The sequence below is a fragment of the Salmo trutta genome, chromosome 29 (assembly GCF_901001165.1).
Source record: "Salmo trutta chromosome 29, fSalTru1.1, whole genome shotgun sequence".
Taxonomy (NCBI): domain Eukaryota; kingdom Metazoa; phylum Chordata; class Actinopteri; order Salmoniformes; family Salmonidae; genus Salmo; species Salmo trutta.
The window spans coordinates 16,492,705-16,516,884 of record NC_042985.1 but is presented as its reverse complement, the minus strand read 5'-3'; the positions used below and the strand labels follow the sequence as shown (position 1 = coordinate 16,516,884).

Below are 24,180 nucleotides of genomic sequence, written 5' to 3'. Positions count from 1 at the left end.
ACTTGAAGCGCTGGGCATGTTGTTGTTATGGCATCCATTATCTGAATTAGGCCCACAGAATTATTCCTACAGAGGCACTGCTTCTTTGAAGGAACTTTCAATGTCTTTGAACTTCAGAGAGTTCGCTTAACGTTGGATCAGCTAGCTAGCTAACAAGCTGGTGTGTACAGAGCAGCACAGGAATTCAATTAAAAACATTTCTTACCTTTTTGCAGTTAATAAATCCAATGTGAAACATGATTACTATAGTATCCTTAACTAGCACTGAAAAGGTTAATCTATTCTTCTCTGATTGTAAATCTTTCTCTCTAATTTCTGAATCATGCTTGTAACGTCAGTAGGCTACTAGACTACGCTTCAGAGGGGCAGGGGCAGTTAGACTACTCTTCAGAGGGGCAGGGGCAGGTAGACTACTCTTCAGAGGGGCAGGGGCAGGTAGACTACGCTTCAGAGGGGCAGGAGCAGGTAGACTACACTTCAGAGGGGCAGGGGCAGGTAGACTACGCTTCAGAGGGGCAGGAGCAGGTAGACTACGCTTCAGAGGGGCAGGGGCAGGTAGACTATGCTTCAGAGGGGGAGGGGCAGGTAGACTATGCTTCAGAGGGGCAGGGGTAGGTAGACTACGCTTCAGAGGGGCAGGGGCAGGTAGACTACGCTTCAGAGGGGCAGGGGAAGGTAGACTATGCTTCAGAGGGGCAGGGGCAGGTAGACTACGCTTCAGAGGGGCAGGGGCAGGTAGACTATGCTTCAGATGGGCAGGGGCAGGTAGTATACGCTTCAGAGGGGCAGGGGCAGGTAGACTACACCTCAGAGGGGCAGGGGCAGGTAGACTATGCTTCAGAGGGGCAGGGGCAGGTAGACTATGCTTCAGAGGGGCAGGGGCAGGTAGACTATGCTTCAGAGGGGCAGGGGCAGGTAGACTACGCTTCAGAGGGGCAGGGGCATGTAGACTACGCTTCAGAGGAGCAGGGGCAGGTAGACTATGCTTCAGAGGGGCAGGGGCAGGTAGACTACGCTTCAGAGGGGGAGGGGCAGGTAGACTACGCTTCAGAGGGGCAGGGGCAGGTAGACTACGCTTCAGAGGGGCAGGGGCAGGTAGACTACGCTTCAGAGGGGCAGGGGCAGGTAGACTACGCTTCAGAGGGGCAGGAGCAGGTAGACTACGCTTCAGAGGGGCAGGGGCAGGTAGACTACGCTTCAGAGGGGGAGGGGGAGGTAGACTACGCTTCAGAGGGGCAGGGGCAGGTAGAATACGCTTCAGAGGGGCAGGGGTAGGTAGACTACGCTTCAGAGGGGCAGGGGCAGGTAGACTATGCTTCAGAGGGGCAGGTGCAGGTAGACTATGCTTCAGAGGGGCAGGGGCAGGTAGACTACACTTCAGAGGGGCAGGGGCAGGTAGACTACGCTTCAGAGGGGCAGGGGCAAGTAGACTACGCTTCAGAGGGGCAGGGGCAGGTAGACTGTGCTTCAGAGGGGCAGGGGCAGGTAGACTACGCTTCAGAGGGGCAGGGGCAGGTAGACTACGCTTCAGAGGGGCAGGGGCAGGTAGACTACGCTTCAGAGGGGCAGGGGCAAGTAGACTACGCTTCAGAGGGGCAGGAGCAAGTAGACTACGCTTCAGAGGGGCAGGGGCAGGTAGACTACGCTTCAGAGGGGCAGGGGCAGGTAGACTACGCTTCAGAGGGGCAGGAGCAGGTAGACTACGCTTCAGAGGGGCAGGGGCAGGTAGACTACACTTCAGAGGGGCAGGAGCAGGTAGACTACGCTTCAGAGGGGCAGGAGCAGGAGCAGGTAGACTACGCTTCAGAGGGGCAGGGGCAGGTAGACTACGCTTCTGAGGGGCAGGGGCAGGTAGACTACGCTTCAGAGGGGCAGGGGCAGGTAGACTACGCTTCAGAGGGGCAGGGGCAGGTAGACTACGCTTCAGAGGGGCAGGGGCAAGTAGACTACGCTTCAGAGGGGCAGGAGCAAGTAGACTACGCTTCAGAGGGGCAGGGGCAGGTAGACTATGTTTCAGAGGGGCAGGGGCAGGTAGACTACGCTTCAGAGGGGCAGGGGCAGGTAGAATACGCTTCAGAGGGGCAGGGGCAGGTAGACTACGCTTCAGAGGGGCAGGGGAAGGTAGACTATGCTTCAGAGGGGCAGGGGCAGGTAGACTACGCTTCAGAGGGGCAGGGGCAAGTAGACTACGCTTCAGAGGGGCAGGGGCAGGTAGACTATGCTTCAGAGGGGCAGGGGCAGGTAGACTACGCTTCAGAGGGGCAGGGTCAGGTAGACTACGCTTCAGAGGGGCAGGGGCAGGTAGACTACGCACACACTGGCAACGATGTTCACCTGGCAGGCAGACACTGGAATACAGGCAGACACTGGAATACAGGCAGACACTGGAATACAGGCAGACACTGGAATACAGGCAGACACGGGAATACAGGCAGACACTGGAATGCCTTTTTGAGTGACAGAGGGCTTTGCATAGGAGCTTTTTTGCGTGTTTGTGGGACTGGAAAACAATAGCCGGAACATAAAATAATGTTATTAACCAGTTCACAGGGTTTAAAAATAACAGTTTTGTTCCGGAACAGTATAGATCACCTGATTGTGATTCTGTTCCTCGACAAATGTAGGTTTCTGTTCTTTTGCGGTTTTCTGTTCTGTTCCCTGGACCAGTTCCAACCCCTGGTTAGCGTGCGTAAGATTAGAATTTAGACGTGTACACTGTGGGCTAAATGTGTACCACTACTTGAATCAGTAAGAACCTTGTTCTATTCCTACAGTAGCCCTACAGCACATAGTGGCTCTGTGAAAAGTAGGAGACACTTTATTCCTACTGTATACAGACAGTGATACAGGCTGATTGTGTAGCTACTGTACCAGTGCCAGTAGCAGTAGGAAGCTTGTTCTATTCCTACAGTAAACGGGCAGTGGCGCAGGCTGGCTCTGTGAACATCCTGTGGGGTGTAGGTGGTACGTGGGGGGCACTGGGTCAGCTGGCGGAGTTTCCTGTCCACTGTGGAGGGGAATCATGCTGTCTGTGTGCGTGCGCGCGCACATGTGTATGTGTGTGTGTAGGGGGAGTCCTGCTGTGAAGGCCTTCCATGGGTTTCCAGGCCCATCCAGGTCCATTGTCTGGTAATAGGATGTGTTCCCTGGGCTCAGCCACTGGACACGCTGTGCATGACGCACGCAGACAGCCTTCCCTGGACTCAGAACCAGGGTGGGGTTGTCCTCTCTCTCCTCCCCAGGGGTTGGGACGGCCCTCACAGACAGAAAAAAAAGGGGTGGGGGAGAGACCTGGCACTCCTCCCTCGTGGCATTCCTCCATCCCCCCAAAATATAATGCTTTATTGGAAACTTGGAAATATTTTCCGAGTTGGTATTTTTACCTCCCTGTTTCATTTAGGCATTTTTAGGTATGTTGTATGTGACTGTATTACGTAGGTTCTGGCCATGAAATACCTCTGATAGTTATTTCTAATCTAAGTTTCTGATTTCCTGCACACAAAAAAATAGGCCATACAGTATGTGACATAAAATGAATCAAAAAGTTTGACTAAGAAGTATCAAAATCTTTTTTGGATGACAGCTTCTCAAATAACTATGTGAAATAGCAGGAGCTGATACATTCTTACTTACAAAAAAAAAACATCTTGCTATTCTATTCCAAAATAGCTGACACAAAGCGTGACAGTCCTCACTGTTGGTCCGAGACCTAACTCCTTTAGGAGGACTCTGACTGAACCCTGACATGGGCCTTCATTAGTTTTGCATTGTTTTGTGGGACTGAAACTGTGTTTTTATGGCTGTCCAGTCTCTCTTTTGATGCCGCCATATGTGAGGGTTGTGACACGACCCTTGACCTTGGGCCCAGAGTCCTTTTGATTGGGTCTGACTGGGGGCTTGCTGGCGCTGGGGCTCAGAGGGGCTCGTGTTGTCAGGGCTTGTGTGTCTCTGACTGTGTTTGTGGAGAGGTAGAACATGCATTGAATATGGCATGATTTTCTTTATTTAGAAAGTTACTGTGCAGTACCATCACATATCATACCTTATCTGTACTAGGGTTGCAAAGGGAGGTATATTACTGGAAACTTTTAAACTACCAGTAAATTACCTGAATTTTTGGTATCTTTCAAGAATTTTATGTAATCTATCCCAAGACATCTAGTGGCCCTTTAGGGTACTTAAGATGTCTGTATTTATCACTGGCTCTCTTTGTGGCCGTATCACATGTAAAATATATTAAATATATAACTAAATACCTAACAAAATGGCTACAAGGACTATCTGAGTTGCCCTTTGTATTTTATTCTTATTTTTGCACTGTCTCTATGCACACTCACAGGGCCCTACACTCTACACACACTGATACTCCAACACACAGAAACACTCACTGATACTCCAACACACATACAAATACACACTGATACTCCAACACACATAAACACTCACTGATACTCCAACACACATACAAATACACACTGATACTCCAACACACATACAAACACTCACTGATACTCCAACACACATAAACACTCACTGATACTCCAACACACATACAAACACTCACTGATACTCCAACACACATACAAACACTCACTGATACTCCAACACACATACAAATACACACTGATACTCCAACACACATAAACACTCACTGATACTCCAACACACATAAACACTCACTGATACTCCAACACACATAAACACTCACTGATACTCCAACACACATACAAATACACACTGATACTCCAACACACATAAACACACACTGATACTCCAACACACATAAACACTCACTGATACTCCAACACACATACAAATACACACTGATACTCCAACACACATACAAACACTCACTGATACTCCAACACACATACAAACACTCACTGATACTCCAACACACATAAACACTCACTGATACTCCAACACACATACAAATACACACTGATACTCCAACACACATAAACACTCACTGATACTCCAACACACATAAACACTCACTGATACTCCAACACACATAAACACTCACTGATACTCCAACACACATAAACACTCACTGATACTCCAACACACATAAACACTCACTGATACTCCAACACACATAAACACTCACTGATACTCCAACACACATACAAATACACACTGATACTCCAACACACATAAACACACACTGATACTCCAACACACATACAAACACTCACTCCCATCATTTGCTGACACACACACTCACATAATCTGCATACTTTTACACTGACTCTACATCCTGATGCCTAGTCACCTTACCCCTACACATATCTACCCCTAATGATCCAGTATCCCTGCACATTGCGAATATGCTACTGGAACTGACCTTGTATATAGTATGCTTACTTACTTTATCGTGTTCTTCTTATTTCATATCTCGTGTGTCTTGTTCTATCTTGTTATTTTTACTATTACATTGTTATTGATTACTGCATTGTTGGGGTTAGAGCTTGGAAGAAAGGCCTTTCACTGTACTTGTGCATGTGACATTAAAACTTGAAACTTGAAATTATTAAATAAGATGATAAAACAAAAGAAGAATGATAAAGCTGTAAAACATTATGCTAAATATAAACCATCAACTTAATGAATACCATTAGTGTTTAATATGAGGGATTCAGCATGAAATATCCTTTATATACAGTGGGGCAAAAAAGTAGTTAGTCAGCCACCAATTGTGCAAGTTCTCCCACTTAAAAAGATGAGAGAATTTTCATCATAGGTACACTTCAACTATGACAGACAAAATGAGAAAAGAAAATCCAGAAAATCACATTGTAGGATTTTTAATGAATTTATTTGCAAATTATGGTGGAAAATAAGTATTTGGTCAATAACAAAAGTTTATCTCAATACTTTGTTATATACCCTTTGTTGGCAATGACACAGGTCAAACGTTTTCTGTAAGTCTTCACAAGGTTTTCACACACTTTTGCTGGGATTTTGGCCTATTCCTCCATGCAGATCTCCTCTAGAGCAGTGATGTTTTGGGGCTGTCACTGGGCAACATGGACTTTCAACTCCCTCCAAAGATTTTCTATGGGGTTGAGATCTGGAGACTGGCTAGGCCACTCCAGGACCTTGAAATGCTTCTTACGAAGCCACTCCTTCGTTGCCCGGGCGGTGCGTTTGTGTTTTGTCATGCTGAAAGACCCAGCCACGTTTCATCTTCAATGCCCTTGCTGATGGAAGGAGGTTTTCACTCAAAATCTCACGATACATGGCCCCATTCATTCTTTCCTTTACACGGATCAGTCATCCTGGTCCCTTTGCAGAAAAACAACCCCAAAGCATGATGTTTCCACCCCCATGCTTCACAGTAGGTATGGTGTTCTTTGGATGCAACTCAGCATTCTTTGTCCTCCAAACACGACGAGTTGAGTTTTTACCAAAAAGTTATATTTTGGTTTCATCTGACCATATGACATTCTCCCAATCCTCTTCTGGATCATCCAAATGTTCTCTAGCAAACGGACAGGCCTGGACATATACTGGCTTAAGCAGGGGGACACGTCTGGCACTGCAGGATTTGAGTCCCTGGCGGCGTAGTGTGTTACTGATGGTAGGCTTTGTTACTTTGGTCCCAGCTCTCTGCAGGTCATTCACTAGGTCCCCCCGTGTGGTTCTGGGATTTTTGCTCACCGTTATTGTGATCATTTTGACCCCACGGGGTGGGATCTTGCGTGGAGCCCCAGATCGAGGGAGATTATCAGTGGCCTTGTATGTCTTCCATTTCCTAATAATTGCTCCCACAGTTGATTTCTTCAAACCAAGCTGCTTACCTATTGCAGATTCAGTCTTCCCAGCCTGGTGCAGGTCTACAATTTTGTTTCTGGTGTTCTTTGACAGCTCTTTGGTCTTGGCCATAGTGGAGTTTGGAGTGTGACTGTTTGAGGTTGTGGACAGGTGTCTTTTATACTGATAACAAGTTCAAACAGGTGCCATTAATACAGGTAACGAGTGGAGGACAGAGGAGCCTCTTAAAGAAGAAGTTACAGGTCTGTGAGAGCCAGAAATCTTGCTTGTTTGTAGGTGACCAAATACTTATTTTCCACCATAATTTGCAAATAAATTCATAAAAAATCCTACAATGTGATTTTCTGGATATTTTTTTCTCATTTTGCCTGTCATAGTTGACGTGTACCTATGATGAAAATTACAGGCCTCTCTTCTTTTTAAGTGGGAGAACTTGCACAATTGGTGGCTGACTAAATACTTTTTTGCCTCACTGTATTTTTACACACAGATTTTTAAAATTATAGTTGGAGGAGTTTCAGAGTTCATTTAAAATAATGCCATTGTTGACTAGATTATTTTTTCATTAATTATGTTATTCTAGAAACTCTTGGACGATATGGACACAGATATAAAACATTTATACTATATATGAATATGTTTTTTGTTTAAGTTATTGAAGTATAAATGACCAAAGTTAAGATAGATTGCCATAGATTTTCTGTTAATTAACAAAATGATTTAAGATTTTGGTAACTTTGGTAAACTACCGGTAGTTTTGCAACCTTAATCTATACATTTTGTATTGCATACAGTAGGCCTTTTCCATAGCAGTAATTTCACATAGGATACATGAGCATGTGTCTGTTTACAGCCTGGCAGGCCATACAGTGTTCAAACTGTATATCCTGGGGCCTGTGTGAATTAGGATGGACCGGAAGTGTTAACCTCTTTACCGAAACACACTGAACAATTAGCATGGCGGAGTGATGGGAGAGACGACCCTGTGCCACCTACCCAACGGGGCCTATTATAGTGTCAGAGCCACAACACATTAGAAACAGTGCATGTGTGTCTGTGTGTGCATGCGTGCGTGTGTCTATGCATGTGTGTGATGGGAGAGACGGGCCAATGGTTCCTGTCATAGAGAGCCACAACGCATGAGAAACAGTTGGGATTCATTTCACATGCTGCTGTACTCTGAGGAATCTCAATATTTATCCAGTTTGTCTGACCGAGGCACCTGCTGGGGGACACGTTAGTCATTTGTAAGCATTAACACGGGCATCTCCCTCACTCTTCCCTCCCTCCCTCCATCCTTCCCTCCCTCCCTTTCTCCCTCGTTCCCTCCCTCTGTGAGTGCACTGTCACTCATGTTGTAGCCTTTTAAATGTCATCATCCGACTACGGAGCAGTCGCACACTTGACAGTTTTATTGGGGACTTGCTGACGGCAGAGAGAGAGAGAGAGTTAATGCTTACAAATGATGAGAGAGAGAGAGAGAGAGGTATGAAAAGGGGGACATCATCTAGTCAAATCAAATGAGAAGAAACAGAGTGATGTGATTAATAGCAGTGCCATTGTGGGGTAATCATGCAGAGCCATAATCACTACAGTGGACTTCAAATTAGCAGCGGCCACAGTAGGCTTTGATCTGCAACGCATCAAATAGAGCCAGACGTCAGGTTGTCAGGTTTCTTAAAGTACACCTTCGCCTTGATGCCTTTCTACTGCCACACACTGCTAAAAATACACCAGCCAGGAGACAAAAGATTACAAAATGGAGAGGTAGGTAGAGATAAACGTTGTGTTTGTGGTAGCGTGGCACCTGCTTCAGAGAGTCACAAGACTAGTAATCATCGACAAAAAATATGCCATGAAAGTGGACATAGGTCTGACAAGGTCTCAAATACTGTTGCCGCGAGGTCAGAGAGCTAGAGAGAGAGAGAGAGAGAGAGAGAGCTGGAGGCAGATGGAGGCAGATGGAGGCAGACGGAAACAGAGACTTCATGAGCTATCATGGACTATGTAACAAAGTCTGCAGAAGGCTCAGGTGTCATGGAGACCGTGGTTAGTGTCTGAAACACATTGCTTAGCCTCTCCCCACTGCAGTAACACTGACATTTTCATTAAAAGGTCACCCATCTTTTAATGTGTTCACCCTGGCTTTAATGTAGGGCTGGGAGAGAGTTAGAGAGAGTGAGACAGCGAGAGAGAAACAGAGAGAGAGAGAGACAGAGAGAGAGAGACAGAGAGAGACAGAGAGAGACAGAGAGAGACAGAGAGAGAGAGAGAGAGAGAGAGAGAGAGAGAGAGAGAGAGTGAGAGAGAGAGAGACAGAGAGAGAGAGAGAGAGACAGAGAGAGACAGAGAGAGACAGAGAGAGACAGAGAGAGTGGGAGAGTGGAAAGCAGAGATATGAGCCAAATGAGATCTAAGACAGCACCAGAGCAGACAAACACCATCTTCAAGACCAAATGAGACAAGGACAGACTTAACTGGACGGATCCAAATTCATTTAATGTAGTTTTAATGCTTCTTATAAAGTAGCCGTTATATCTTTGTTCGAATTTAAAAACACAAACTATTTTAATCACATATATGTAAAATAATTCCATATTTAAATACAGAGGATAACCATTAAGGAGATAATGGTGTGAAATAGAATCTGAAATAAAAGGAGGAACCCTTTAGTTCTCTAATTTAGCATGTGGACTGTATGAAGTTAAAAGATGGTCCCCACTTAGTTTAATATGAGGATGTGGACATTTTTCTCAGAAAATTGATTAATATAATTTGGTTAGAGTAATCATTTAAATAGCAATAAGGACACATATCTGTTGAGCATAAAAGCATAACATAATTTCAAGTATCAATTAAATAGCTTATTATTGCCTTTCATTTCCTGAAGGGGATTTTCCACACTCCTATTTTCTTTTCCCCTCTTGGTATGTGGGGTAATTTCTTTTCCCCTCTTGGTATGTGGGGTAATTTCTTTTCCCCTCTTGGTATGTGGGGTAATTTCTTTTCCCCTCTTGGTATGTGGGGTCATTTCTTTTCCCCTCTTGGTATGTGGGGTAATTTCTTTTCCCCTCTTGGTATGTGGGGTAATTTCTTTTCCCCTCTTGGTATGTGGGGTCATTTCTTTTCCCCTCTTGGTATGTGGGGTAATTTATTTTCCCTTCTTGGTATGTGGGGTAATTTATTTTCCCCTCTTGGTATGTGGGGTAATTTATTTTCCCCTCTTGGTATGTGGGGTCATTTCTTTTCCCCTCTTGGTATGTGGGGTCATTTCTTTTCCCCTCTTGGTATGTGGGGTAATTTCTTTGGAGGATATGAGGATATGGAATTAGTTCTGTGTGGGCGTGTGTTCAGTGGGGGCACTACATGAAAGTCTACTGTTCTACTCACTGGATCCTATTCCACATACTGTGTGTACTGTCTGTATGTCCGTCCGTCCGTCTGTCTGTCTAGAGACCAACACAAAGGCTTTCCATGATGTGGGTTTTACTCATTGCTTACTCATTGCATTTGATGAATCCAATTCATATGTTCCTAGTGCCATAAATCAAATCACATTCCTTCACTTCAAACCCCAACATTCCCTGGCTCCCATCAATAAGTTACAGAGTTGCTGAGATCAGTCCACTTCAACACCTGTCAGACAATGTCACCAGATCAAAATGGAGGAAGTGCGTGGCTTTGAGAGGGAATGGCTAAGTTGCTGGCATGCAAACAGTGTTGTGTCCAGTGACTTGAGGAAGCAGTGCAGGAACAGTAGCAGAGCAGGGTACAGTGACTCAGAGAGGCCTCAGTGTGACGTCAGTGTGGTGGTATGGCATAGAGTGGATAGAGGTCCTGGCCGTTTGGCCCTGACAGCTGCGTCTGCCACCAGTAATACACCCAGTCCATCGGCCGGGGCCAAGGCCCCTCTCCCGCTGTCAGCACACCGATCAGCTTTCGTGGATCATCTCTTATCTGCTGAATCTGTCATTGCAGAGGAGAGGGATCCTTTTGGGGGGCTTTAAACCACAACGCCACGGTTCACATGCTCCAAAGCAGGCCTTGCGGGTGTATGTCTCTGTCTCTCTGTCTCTCTGTCTCTCTGTCTCTCTGTCTCTCTCTCTCCTCTCTCTCTCTCTCTCTCTCTCTCTCTCTCTCTCTCTCTCTCTCTCTCTCTCTATCTCTATCCCTCCCTCCCTCCCTCCCTCCCTCCCTCCCTCCCTCCCTCCCTCCCTCCCTCCACAGTAGGTGACTCTGTGTTAACCTGAGAGCCAGTGCCAGTGTGTGTGGGTGTGTGTGTGTGTGTGTGTGTGTGTGTGTGTGTGTGTGGGGGGGGTCTGGGAGGTATAGGAGGGAAGGGTTTTTGTTTGTTTGGACAGATGCACAGGCCATCTCTGAACTTCTGTCAGTGATCAAAGGAGCCGATGATGTAGAACAGATTCATGGGCCATGTCTTATCAGCCCCTGGTCCAGCCCTCATCCATCATGCTGAGCCCTCGTCCGTTTCCCTCCCGATGACGGCACCCTAAACACAGGGCATTAATCACCACTGCTCCCCTGTCCCGCTCCTTCCCTGGCCAGGTGGCCCGCTGGCCGCATGCCCTCCAGGCCTTCATTTACCAAGGGAGGGAAGGCTCAGTGGCTCAGTCTCCCAGAACCAAGCCCCCAGGGCAGCCCCGCTCTGCGTTAGTGTGGACCCCTTCTACCACCACCCCCACCAAAGGCCACTGGTGCTCTTTCAACAGGTCTGGAACTGGGGCTCCTGGAATTTGGAAGTTAAATGGAGAGATGCCTGACTGTCAAAGCCACATATACACATGAATGCACACTCACACACACACACACACACACACACACACACACACACACACACACACACACACACACACACACACACACACACACACACACACACGTGTATGTATACTGTATGTACCTGTGAACCCTTGGTGTTTATATTGTGTACGTTCCCCTCCTGCTGTTACCTTTGGTCATTGCCATCTGTCATTATGGATTTCAAATGGAAAGGTAGTCCGAGCCTCAGTAGACTGAAGATGAAAGGGGAAAGGGTTAAGTTCTTCCTTTGTGTCAGCAGGTTAAGCAAAACGTTTCACACAAGCTTTTATAGCCAGAGAGAGATAGCTAGTACCTTTGTGTCTCAAAAATACTCAACTTAAAACAAATGGCAAAAGTGACAGAAAAGGGTAATGTCCCTACATGCAAAGTGCAGCGTTTCTAAGAAAAGGGCTTGTTGATCATGCCAAACCGTACTCGCTTTCAAAGTTTAAAGTGTGGGAAAAATGTACACTTTATTCAGGATAGGTCATAAGGAAATTAGTAATTTCAGTTCAGGGCATGAAATAGCAAAAAATAGTCAATAGTGCTTTTTTTAAATAATCTTTTACATTCTCGATTTATTCATTATTTATTCAAGGAAAACCCATTGAGACAATTAGATTAGCCATATAGATCACCAGAGACACCCACCAAGACATGGCAGAAGCACATCCTATGACAACACAAGATAAACACAAAAACTCATTCCAAACCCAATTGCATTGGGCAAGACAGTCACATATACTTGCTCAAATACTGAGGCCTTTAAAATGATTGAGGAGCATAAGCCATCTTCTAACCCCTTCTGCCATGTATACTGGCCTCAGTAGTCACAGATATGATGTTGGTTAAATCATGAAAAAACTGACATTCACAGTCATACTACAAGTTCAAACCAAGGTGATGAGACTCATAACATTGCAGTAGGGCCATCACCCTGAATGACTAGACATTAGAGAGAAAGCTTGACCAATCAGAATAGTCCTAGTGCTGTAAGCGGAACACAATGCAAGCAGAATCTCATTCCATATCTCTCCTCTATTCTATTCTAAATGGGATGGAAAGTAGAGTTGCATAACCTTGCTGATGTCCTTCCCCTCTGAACTGTTAATAAGCCTATTTGTTAACTGCCAGTGGCAGGAATGAGCGTTAGCCCATATGGTCCCCGATCTCTCATAGGTGAAAGTCAGTTATCCCTCTTCCTGCCTCTCTCTCAGTGGTCGGTGAAAGGTGTAGGGATATCACTCTGAGTGCTGTGACAGCTCTACTTTAGCATATTCATGCCAAGTACAGACTCATTTCACAGGTGTATTAAAATACTCCTAACCCCCTCTCTCCTAGGCCCATAAGCTCACTGCCGCGCGGAGATGGTGAGTCGCCATGCATGAAAATCAATGGGGAAAATATGTAGAGATATAAGCATGCATCAGAGGCCGGGTCAAGAACCTAATTTCACAGTGACACCAGGGGTAATTTGGCCCGGGAAATGTTTGTCAATTCTCCATTCATTTGAGCCGGCATGGACGCAACTGAACCGCTGTGCTGCGAGGCCCTCGGACTGGGGTGTGAGGTGGCCAACCTGAACGCCTATATTTATGGCAGCACTTTTGTGAATACATTACGCCTGTCATGATGAAATAAGTGACATACTTACATGGTGCGGGGCAGCAGTCCAGAGGCAGTGAGACGCTGGGGGAGGCAGAGATAAGAGGAAGTGGTAATTAGTACATTCATCTTTTTTACGATATCATTTTTCAGACATATATGATCACAATGTAAATTAGAAATAAAGAGGAAGGAGGGGGACCTGGCTGTGTGGGAAATGGAATTCATTTGGAGCTGGCGGGTGGGGTGGGTCAATCGCCTCAATCACACTACAATAGAGCGGTGTTGGTTGTGTTGGGAGGGCAGGTGTAATTTATGGCTGTATTTGGCTTCCTGTCCTGCCATGCACCTGGCAGAACCCAATACTCCTCCTGCTGCTCTGGCCAGCTGCTGAGCCTCCTCTCACTCAGATAACACACGCTCTGCCTGCCTGCCGGCCACTCTGACTGCCTGGCTTCAAATCACATGCATTTACCGCTCAAAAAGGGAGGGAATAAGGAGGGAGAAAAAGGGAAAAGAAAATAAAAGACACCTGTCTCTCTCCTCCTTACCCATCTCTCTCTCGCTCTCTCTCCTCCTTACCCATCTCTCTCTCTCTCTCTCTCTCTCTCTCCTCCTTACCTCTCTCTCTTTCTTTCATTTCTCTCATTTCTCTCTCTCTTTCTCTCTTCTCTTCGCTCTTCTCTCTCTCTCTCTCTCTCTCTCTCTCTCTCTCTCTCTCTCTCTCTTCCCTGTGATTCAGCCTCATAGACTCTTAAAGGCATTCTATGGATTTTTTATTTTGCTTCCTCTCGCTCGGCAGAGGCCCCCTGTTTTAGCAGCGCCATTACCTCCGTAACGATTATAGACAAAAAGTTAATTATGTAATTATAAAGCCAATAACAGCCTGCGCTGGTTTACTCTGCTTTAGTCGGTTTAAACATTATCTCCTGTGTGCACATCATAACAGGCGGAATGTGAGGAGAGGAGATTAACGCCTTGGAAAGCAGATGCAGAATTTAATTCTCCCAGTCCACGGCTGCCTGGGAAACCATTAAGTAATCACAACATTCTCCCTCGATTAAATTCACGGCTGCCACTTTGCACACAAAGGGAAGGGGGGAAGAGGGAAGAAGAGGTGCCTGCCTAGGAAGAGAAGAGAAGCTCTCGCTCTCTCTCATTTTTATTGACTGGAACGGTGGAACAGCAGTCTCTGCCTGTCCCTGTCCCTGCAGGCACTGATGAATAAACCGGTTAAATAGGGGTACTTCAATCTGTCAGAAATTGAAAAGTTGGAGTGGGCATAAATAAAATCTGAGTAAAAATAAAAGAGGAAGGGGATGTGTTGAGATGTGTTGGGTGTGATAAAGCTCAATGGAAGTGGAGGGAATAAATGGGGAAGCAGAAAAAGATGCTCTTGATATTTCCACATTATTTTCACTCATTTCACTCAACCTCAGATGATTGTTGTGGCCAGCAGCTACAGATAAGGCAGGCAGACTAGATTGAGAGGAAAAGGGCTAGATTGGACTTGGTTTAAATGGATTAAAACACACACACACACACACAAACACACACACACACACACACACACACACACACACTGTACCCGCGGTACACCACAACTATACAGTAAGCATAACGAATTACTTATGGATGGGGCATGTGTGGAATTAATATGCTGCTGAAATTGTATTTATTTAATGTTCCGGTGTGAGGATGGTTGAAATAGCCCCTCAGGGATAGAGGTCAAAGTGTCATTCTCCTAGTATACACAAGTACTTAGGATCAGGAGAGGGTCCTGCTCTGATTAATAGGCTAATTCATTAGTTGAGTTAAGTGGTTTAGTGAGGCAGCTGAGGCTGGGCCCTGCAACCTGAGGCCTCTACAGACCACACAGCTTCAGACCAAGAGGATCAACACTGAGCCTAATGCAAGATAAAGACACCAAATGAACTGAGAACAAACATGGATATACAAACAGTCAAAGGACGTACTGTCGTACTCTGAGTACTGTCGTACTCAGAGTACTGATGTACTCTGAAGCAGCAACTCTACACACATAGCCTTTTGCATACTTATGCTGAACAAAAATATAAACGCAACATGTAAAGTGTTGGTCTCATGTTTCATGCACTGAAATAAAAGATCCTAGAAATGTTCCATATGCACAAAAAGCTTATTTCTCTCAAATGCTGTGCAAATATTTGTTTAAATTCCTGTTAGTGGTATGGTATGGGCAGGCATAAGCTACGGACAACGAACACAATTGCATATTATCGATGGCAATTTGAATGCACAGAGATACCGTGACGAGATCCTGAGGCCCATTGTCGTGCCGTTCATCCGCCGCCATCACCTCATGTTTCAGCATGATAATGCACGGTCCCATGTCTTAAGGATCTGTACACAATTCCTGGAATCTGAAAATGGCCCAGTTCTTCCATGGCCTACATACTCACCAGACATGTCACCACTGAGCATGTTTGGTATGCTCTGGATTAAAGTGTACTACAGTGCGTTCCAGTTCACGCCAATATACAGCAACATCACACAGCCATTAAAGAGGAGTGGGACAACATTCCACAGGCCACAATCAACAGCCTGATCAACTCTATGCGAAGGTCTATGTCACACCAGATACTGACTGTTTTTTTGATCCACGCCCCTATCTTTTTAAAAAAAGGTATCTGTGACTAACAGATGCATATCTGTATTCCCAGTCATGTGAAATCCATAGATAAGGACCTAATGAATTTGAACTGTAACTGAAATTGTTGCATGTAGCATTTAGATTTTTTGTTGAGTGTACTCTACAATCTCATAATAAAATATATATAGACACACACACACACACAGACCAAGCATGTGTGCATGAACGCACCCTTCCATTCAAAAATACAAGTGCAGAATTAAACAATGAACTAGCAGCCCCATGTTTCCAGTGATCGGGGGGGACATATTGACATACAGTAGTCCGTTGTGGAAGTTCAGGTGTGTGTTATTGACTGTGCTGCGAAAAGGGGCTTGTGTCTCAAAAGGCATTTCTACAGGCTGTATTTAGATAAGCACGAAGGAACTTCAAAGTCCCTCCTATCATCTATCATAGTCTTAGGTTATCAGGTGTTATGGAAGGGTTAGCTTTGGTCTGTGTTTGTACTTGACATGCTCCATAGTACAGTGTGTATGTGTGACTGTGGGCGCGAGTGTGTGTTTCTTTTTGTGACTACCTCCAATGTCTATTGATGTCTGACTCATGCACACACACACACACACACACACACACACACACACACACACACACACACACACACACACACACACACACACACACACACACACACACACACACACACACACACACACACTCCTCCAATACCGTGCCCAGTCGCAGACCACCAACCTCCAGTCTTAGACTGTCAGCCTACTGCTTTCAGACCCTCCAGTCTTGTCCATCAGAGCCCTCCTGGGGGTCCCTCTAGACATACCCCAGGGGCCCGTGGCCCCTGCTCACCCAGTCCACCCAATCCCCATTCCACACAGCAAAACACCAGGATCATGTTTGGAAAAGGCAGCAGTTTTTGTGTTGCAAGGACAGCTGGTACATTCCAGATAACAGATGAATTTGAAAAGAGTACAAAGGTTGCCACAGCCAAACAGCATGGGCTTCCTTTTTGTCTCTTTTAAAACCATTGATGAGTTTCCTCAATCAGGGCCGAACGGTTTGTTTCTACAAGCCTCCAACACAATATCATAGCAGAGTCTGGCGCGGAATAACAAGCACTGTGCGGCGTCCTGTGCAGGCCTGTTCAGGCTATTCAGAGCTGTCGTGTTACACCAGACATTGAATGAAGATACTGAGATGATGGCTCCCAATACACAGGCTGAAATCCCAGTCAATTTGTCATCCAAACACATAATTCAACTCATCAGAAATGCATGTGGCAAACTGAGGAATAACCATATATCCTTTCAAACTAGTATATTATGCATGGTTGCAGAAAGTTGACCTATATTGTGGTAAATGTATGGTGCTTCTCAATTCAATCAGCATCCATACAAGAACAGAGGGGTAACCTAATGAGAAACACAGTAGCCATTTTACTACTAGCATAAACAAGATATTTCCCACTGTGCTAGCTATCAGTCAGGCATATTCCTGTTCTTTCAGCAGGTCCAGAGGACCTCCAGACACCCTGGAGCTACCCCCAGCCCTCTCCTGCCCTCTACCCCAGCTACCCCCAGCCCTCTGCTGGGCTCTACCCCAGCTACCCCCAGCCCTCTCCTGCCCTCTACCCCAACTACCCCCAGCCCTCTCCTGCCCTCTTCCCCAGCTACCCCCAGCCCTCTCCTGCCCTCTACCCCAGCTACCCCCCCCCTCCCTGTCACAGGGCCCTGCCCTGCGCTGCCAGGCCACGTTGACATTTCCTGACATTTCATGAACTAATTACACTACAAATAATTAAGCATGTTCACATCTGTAACAGGAAAAATGGCTGTCAGGGCCTGGTGATTGATGAGCTCCCTGAGACTTTATCTGATGAGATTCACCTGGAAGCCTCACGCTCGCTCAGGACACACACATCAATAAACACAAACAGACAGTCATAAACAGAAGCACACTGCATGAGCAAAATATTGTAACAGTGAATGCATTCACACATTCACTAACACAACAGACAAACATGTATAGACAGCTACATGTGTACGCGGACACACACACACACCCTCAAACATTCACAAACGCACTTGCACACGCACACACACACGCACACAAACACACTCTCTCACACTGACACACTGACACACACAACAAACAAAAGTGTGACATCAAGAATTCACTTTCTTGAAAAGCAAAAAAGGAATTCATCCTCCATGCCAGTCCTCCTTTTGAAATGGGTCAAACCCCAGCTACAGGCCCAGGGAAAAGGATGGGAAAATTAATGACTACAATGGAGTCTTTGCATTTTTCTTAGACTCTGAAAAAAACTAAGAACAAGGCCTGTGACAAGCTCCATTATTTGGTTGCTCAGCGAGTGAGGAGACAGCTCCTGCTGGAGAGAGAGATGAAAGTAGTGGGCAGGAGAATGGGGGCCTGGGAGGGGAGGGGATCGACTGAGGGGGGGCTCCGGGATGTCAAGAGGGCCACAGAGATGGCAGGTGATGGGGATGGGCCCACCACCCCCCACCTCTCCCTTCGTCCATTGCCTCCATGTCGTCGCGTGGAGCTACGGAGCCCGTCAGCACAAAGACAAATTATCACAGGGGTAAATTCATGGACAGACAGGGAGAATCTGTCACCCGGTGGAACAGTCCCTCTTAGGGACTTCACACGGCCATTATGAGCAACGTAAGAAAGGGAAATTCACAGCAAGACTATGCAGCATCCAGCACCCTACTGGAGAGAGGGAGGGGGAGGGAGGGAGGGATGGAGAGAGGGAGATGGAGGGAGGGAGGGCTGGAGAGAGGGAGGAGGAGGGAGGGAGGGATGAGAGAGGGAAGGGGAGGGATGGAGAGAGAGAAATAGAGGGGTGAAGGATAGTGGGACCATAGCTGGAAGTGTTAAACACGTACACCGTTAAAATGCTTCATTATATGTAAAGTTAAATAGATACTTACACTGACCAAATGTAGTAGCAACCGCAGTCTAGTTATAAATTCCGTTTTTTTTTATAATCCAATATTCTTTTATAAATGCTCATATCCATATTGAGTGACTTTCTTCTTAATTATTTCACCTACAGGCGTTGACGGAACTTCCTGCCCAACTCAACGATATCCTTTACTAGAGGCTGTGCCCTTGCACTGTGATGCCATGGGATGCTCCAGATCAGCATTCTGACTGCACCATACTGTTAGTCCCAGGCCTTTGTTGTCCCACCCCGCCTTGCAGAACCCTTCCTTGGCCCGATCCCAATGAGTCCATGAGAAATCCCACAACAACAAATAATACCTCTCAAATGGGTATCATGTGTGCACAGAGAGGAGTTAGATTTATAAATTAAGGCTTTGTATTTAATTGGCAACTCCCTGGGAAGGTGAACAATGTGTTGAATAGTGAACCTTGTGGATAAATGTGCTTTTAGCCTCTGGACACACAGGCCACAGTTTTTGGGAAATGCCAAGCAAACACATGATGTCAGGAATTGTAAAGAAGTGTATGGAGAGGCTGTTCCTACATGAAGGCTGCTGCCCATGATAAATGATTGTATTATTTATGTGGGATATTAAAGTACTTAGAGAGCTTGTACTTTCACGTCCAAATGGGAATGGGAGAGAGCTACAGGTACACAGTACAGACACAGGCACAATGGAGCCTTTGACTCCCACCCTGTGAGCATATTTAGTCCCATATTCAACATGTATATCACAGATGTCATGAACAAAGTAAATGAAAGCGGTTAAAGAAAACAAACATAAGGGTAGAAGGCATTTTAAAGACACGATCGTGAATAGAAGAGGGCTTTTAGTGGTGAGGGCCAAGCGGAACATTTGTTTTAGTTTATTTAAGTGTTTTTGCTGTAGCATGTCTAATGTTGGTCTAACATAATGCCTGAGTGTTAAGGAGTGCCACACTGAGGCTGACGCCACACTGAGGCTGACGCCACACTGAGGCTGACGCCACACTGAGGCTGACGCCACACTGAGGCTGATGCCACATGTGTTACTGTGGAAGTCGCACTGCAAATAGTGTAATAACAACTGGTAGTTTTAATGTTGATGTAATTAAAATACATTATTATTCGTTGTAAACTAAAATACTAAACATTTTACAGTCTATAATGTCTATGTTAATTAAATGTATTTAAAATGTAAAGTATTTTTGTCTGTAATGTCTTTTTTGTTATGTGTCAGACCCCAGACAGTGCTTTTGGAAAGTATTCAGACCCTTTGACATTTTCCACATTTTGTTACGTTACAGCCTTATTCTAAAAATAAATCCTCAACAATCTACACACAATACCCCATAATGACAAAGCGAAAACTGATTTTTAGAAATGCTTGCTAATTTATTAAATAGAAAAACAGAAATACATAAGACCCTTTGCTATGAGACTCGAAATTGAGCTCAGGTGCATCCTGTTTCCATTGATCATCCTTGAGATGTTTCTACAACTTGGAGTCCACCTGTGGTAAATTCAATTGCTTGGACATGATTTGTAAAGGCTATTTAAGGTCCCACAGTTGACAGTGCATGTCAGAGCAAAAACCAAGCCATGAGGTCGAAGGACTTGCCTGTAGAGACAGGATTGTGTCAAGGCACAGATCTGGGGAAGGGTACCAAAAATGTCTACAGCATTCTTAAATGGAAGAAGTTTGGAACCACGAGGACTCTTCCTAGAGCTGGCCGTCTGGCCAAACTGAGCAATCGGGGTAGAAGGGCCTTGGTCAGGGAGGTGACCAAGAACCCAATAGTCACTCTGACAGAGCTCTAGAGTTCCTCTGTGGAGATGGGAGAACCTTCCAAAAGGACAACCATCTCTGCAGCACTCTACCAATAAGGCCTTTATGGTATAGGGGCCATATGGAAGCCACTTCTGGGTTAAAGGCACATGACAGTCTACTTGGAGTTTGCCAAAAGCTACCTAAATGACTCTCAGACCATGAGAAATAAGATTATCTGGTCTGATGAAACCAAGATTTAACTATTTGGCCTGAATGCCAAGCGTCACGTCTGGAGGAAACCTGGCACCATACCTACGGTGAAGCATGGTGGTGGCAGCATCATGCTGTGGGGGTGTTTTTCAGCAGCAGGGACTGGGAGATTAGTGAGCATTGAGGAAAAGATGAATGGAGCAAAGTACAGAGAGATATTTGATTAAAACCTGCTCCAGAGTGCTCAGGACCTCAGACTGAGGCAGAGGTTCACCTTCCAACAGGACAAACGACCCTAAGCACACAGTCAAGACAACGCAGGAGTGCTTTGGGACAAGTCTCTGAATGTCCTTGAGTGGCCCAGTCAGAGCCCGGACTTGAACCCGATCGAACATCTCTGGAGAGACCTGAAATAGCTATGCAGTAATACTCCCATCCAACCTCACAAAGCTTGAGAGGATATGCAGAGAAAAATGGGAGAAACTCCCCAAATACAGGTGTGCCAAGCTTGTAGTGTCATACCAAAGAAGACTCGAGGCTATAGCTGCTGCCAAAGTACTGAGTAAAGGATCTGAATACTTATGTAAATGTATTCTTCATTTTTAATAAATTAGCACCCAAAAAATTAAACCTGTTTTTGCTTTGTCATTATGGGGTATTGCGTGTAGATTCATAAAAAAAGAAGAATAAGGCTGTAACCTAACAAAATGTGGAAAAAGTCAAGGTGTCTGAAGACATTCCGAAGGCACTGTATCTATCGGCATTGGCGTTGGCTAATGGGGATCCTAATAAAATCACAAATCATACAGAAAATGTTGCCTGACAAAAATAGGGGCATAGGCTACAGCTAAAAAAGTGTGTACAGTAGTGTTGTACATGGTAACCGCATAGTAATGAGTAACCATAACCATAAACCATCTGTTCTTGGTTTATGGAAGATTAATTATGTTAAACTCAGTGAGATCACTAATAATTAACAGAAGGTTTTTCTGCACCCACCCAACAGTGACATCATTCGGGAGAGCACAATGCATTTGATCATGTTCAATATTTTATAAAAGGTTGTCTTACAACAACTTATTCTAATTCAGAGTGTATGCATGTATCCAAACAACTTTCCCAATAATGGGGACAAAGGGGTTTTAAGTTGTCCATGGAAAGAAGCCACATCTATTGTGTTCAAAATATATCATTTCAATCCAACCATTATGACATCGCCTTTTAAATTTGTCTTGGCCAACACAAAAGACCAGCGTCCCTTTAACTAAACTCTGAAGGGATTATTTCCATCCCTCCAAACGCAGAACCCAGTAGTCTTTCTTTCTCTTTCAAGCTGGGGCATGAACTTGGATGGGCCTGCTTTCCCCCCTGCTGAACACCACATGAACTTGGATGGGCCTGCTTTCCCCCCCTGCTGAACACCACATGAACTTGGATGGGCCTGCTTTCCCCCCTGCTGAACACCACATGAACTTGGATGGGCCTGCTTTCCCCCCTGCTGAACACCACATGAACTTGGATGGGCCTGCTTTCCCCCCTGCTGAACACCACATGAACTTGGATGGGCCTGCTTTCCCCCCTGCTGAACACCACATGAACTTGGATGGGCCTGCTTTCCCCCCTGCTGAACACCACATGAACTTGGATGGGCCTGCTTTCCCCCCTGCTGAACACCACATGAACTTGGATGGGCCTGCTTTCCCCCCTGCTGAACACCACATGAACTTGGATGGGCCTGCTTTCCCCCCTGCTGAACACCACATGAACTTGGATGGGCCTGCTTTCCCCCCTGCTGAACACCACATGAACTTGGATGGGCCTGCTTTCCCCCCTGCTGAACACCACATGAACTTGGATGGGCCTGCTTTCCCCCCTGCTGAACACCACATGAACTTGGATGGGCCTGCTTTCCCCCCTGCTGAACACCACATGAACTTGGATGGGCCTGCTTTCCCCCCTGCTGAACACCACATGAACTTGGATGGGCCTGCTTTCCCCCCTGCTGAACACCACATGAACTTGGATGGGCCTGCTTTCCCCCCTGCTGAACACCACATGAACTTGGATGGGCCTGCTTTCCCCCCTGCTGAACACCACATGAACTTGGATGGGCCTGCTTTCCCCCCTGCTGAACACCACATGAACTTGGATGGGCCTGCTTTCCCCCCTGCTGAACACCACATGAACTTGGATGGGCCTGCTTTCCCCCTGCTGAACACCACATGAGACTTGGATGGGCCTGCTTCCCCCTGCTGACACCACATGAACTTGGATGGCCTGCTTTCCCCCCCTGCTGAACCCACATGAACTTGGATGGGCCTGCTTCCTTCCCCCCTGCTGAACACCACTGAACTTGGATGGCCTGCGTTCCCCCCTGCGAACACCACATGAACTTGGATGGGCCCTGCTTGTCCCCCCTGCTGAACACCACATTTGGAACACACTGGTCACAATTGTTGGGAATTAACCCCTTCCAACCACCGCCCTTCTCCTGCCCCCCTACCCACCCCTGGCCCAACCATGCCAGGTAAAGCAGCAATGGTGAATGCCTACTTGGAATAAGGTTCCGAGAGAGAGAGAGAGAGAGAGACAGAGAGAGAGAGAGAGAGAGAGAGAGAGAGAGAGAGAGAGAGATGAGAGAGAGGAGAGAGAGAGGAGAGAGAGAGAGAGAGAGAGAGAGAGAGAGAGAGAGAGAGAGAGAGAGACACGGCTGGGCCCCAGTGTGCTGCCTGTGGGTGGGGTGTAGGGTCCTGTAGATGGGGTGTAGAGCTCTGTAGGACTTACTTAAAAGGACCTGCTTTGAACTACGATTCATGACCCATTTGCATAAGAAGATTTGAGTGAGAAGAATGGAGGGGTATTGCTGCTGGTCATTAATATGCCAGCTAATTCAGCACATTGTAAGCCCATTGATGCTTCACTAAAGAACAGTCATCCCACTGCCATTGTTTAGGCCTGAACCAGTCTGAGCAGTTGTTACAAATTACATACTTAATTGATTTAAAATCTGCCATAAACCGGCACAATGGGGGGAGCCATAGTAATGTTGTATGGATGGGAGAGTGAGAGATTAATCAGATTAGTTTTTTTTATGGGCGATGTAGATGTGATATAGTCCCCTAATACATGAGAGGGCGTGTAAACATACAGTATGTGCAATATGCTGATGAGATCATCATAGCTAAACATCATGAACAGACGCATCGCCAATGACTTCTCACATCATCTGGTGCTCCATAGAAATAATCAGACAATCAATGTGTTTGTATAGTAGTGCATCAGAAATGAACGTCTCAAATGTGTTTGTTCATTTTGTTCAGAATGTGATGTCAAAAATAGCTTTGTAGATTAGGTGAAATTATGTAAACTAATCACAAAATCAGCAGCAGCATGGCATCATGCCAA

The 24,180-nt window shown here is 45.9% G+C and overlaps 1 protein-coding gene across 1 annotated transcript; it reads right to left on the bottom strand.

Annotated features, from left to right (window-relative positions):
* Positions 1-334: 334 nt before the first annotated feature.
* LOC115167534 (vegetative cell wall protein gp1-like) lies at positions 335-3,024 on the bottom strand. The gene is made up of 2 exons (XM_029722029.1): positions 2,969-3,024; positions 335-2,348 (listed from the first exon to the last, which is right to left on the bottom strand). Exons 1-2 carry the CDS (start codon positions 3,022-3,024, stop codon positions 335-337), a joined length of 2,070 nt encoding a protein of 689 aa, XP_029577889.1.
* Positions 3,025-24,180: the final 21,156 nt, after the last annotated feature.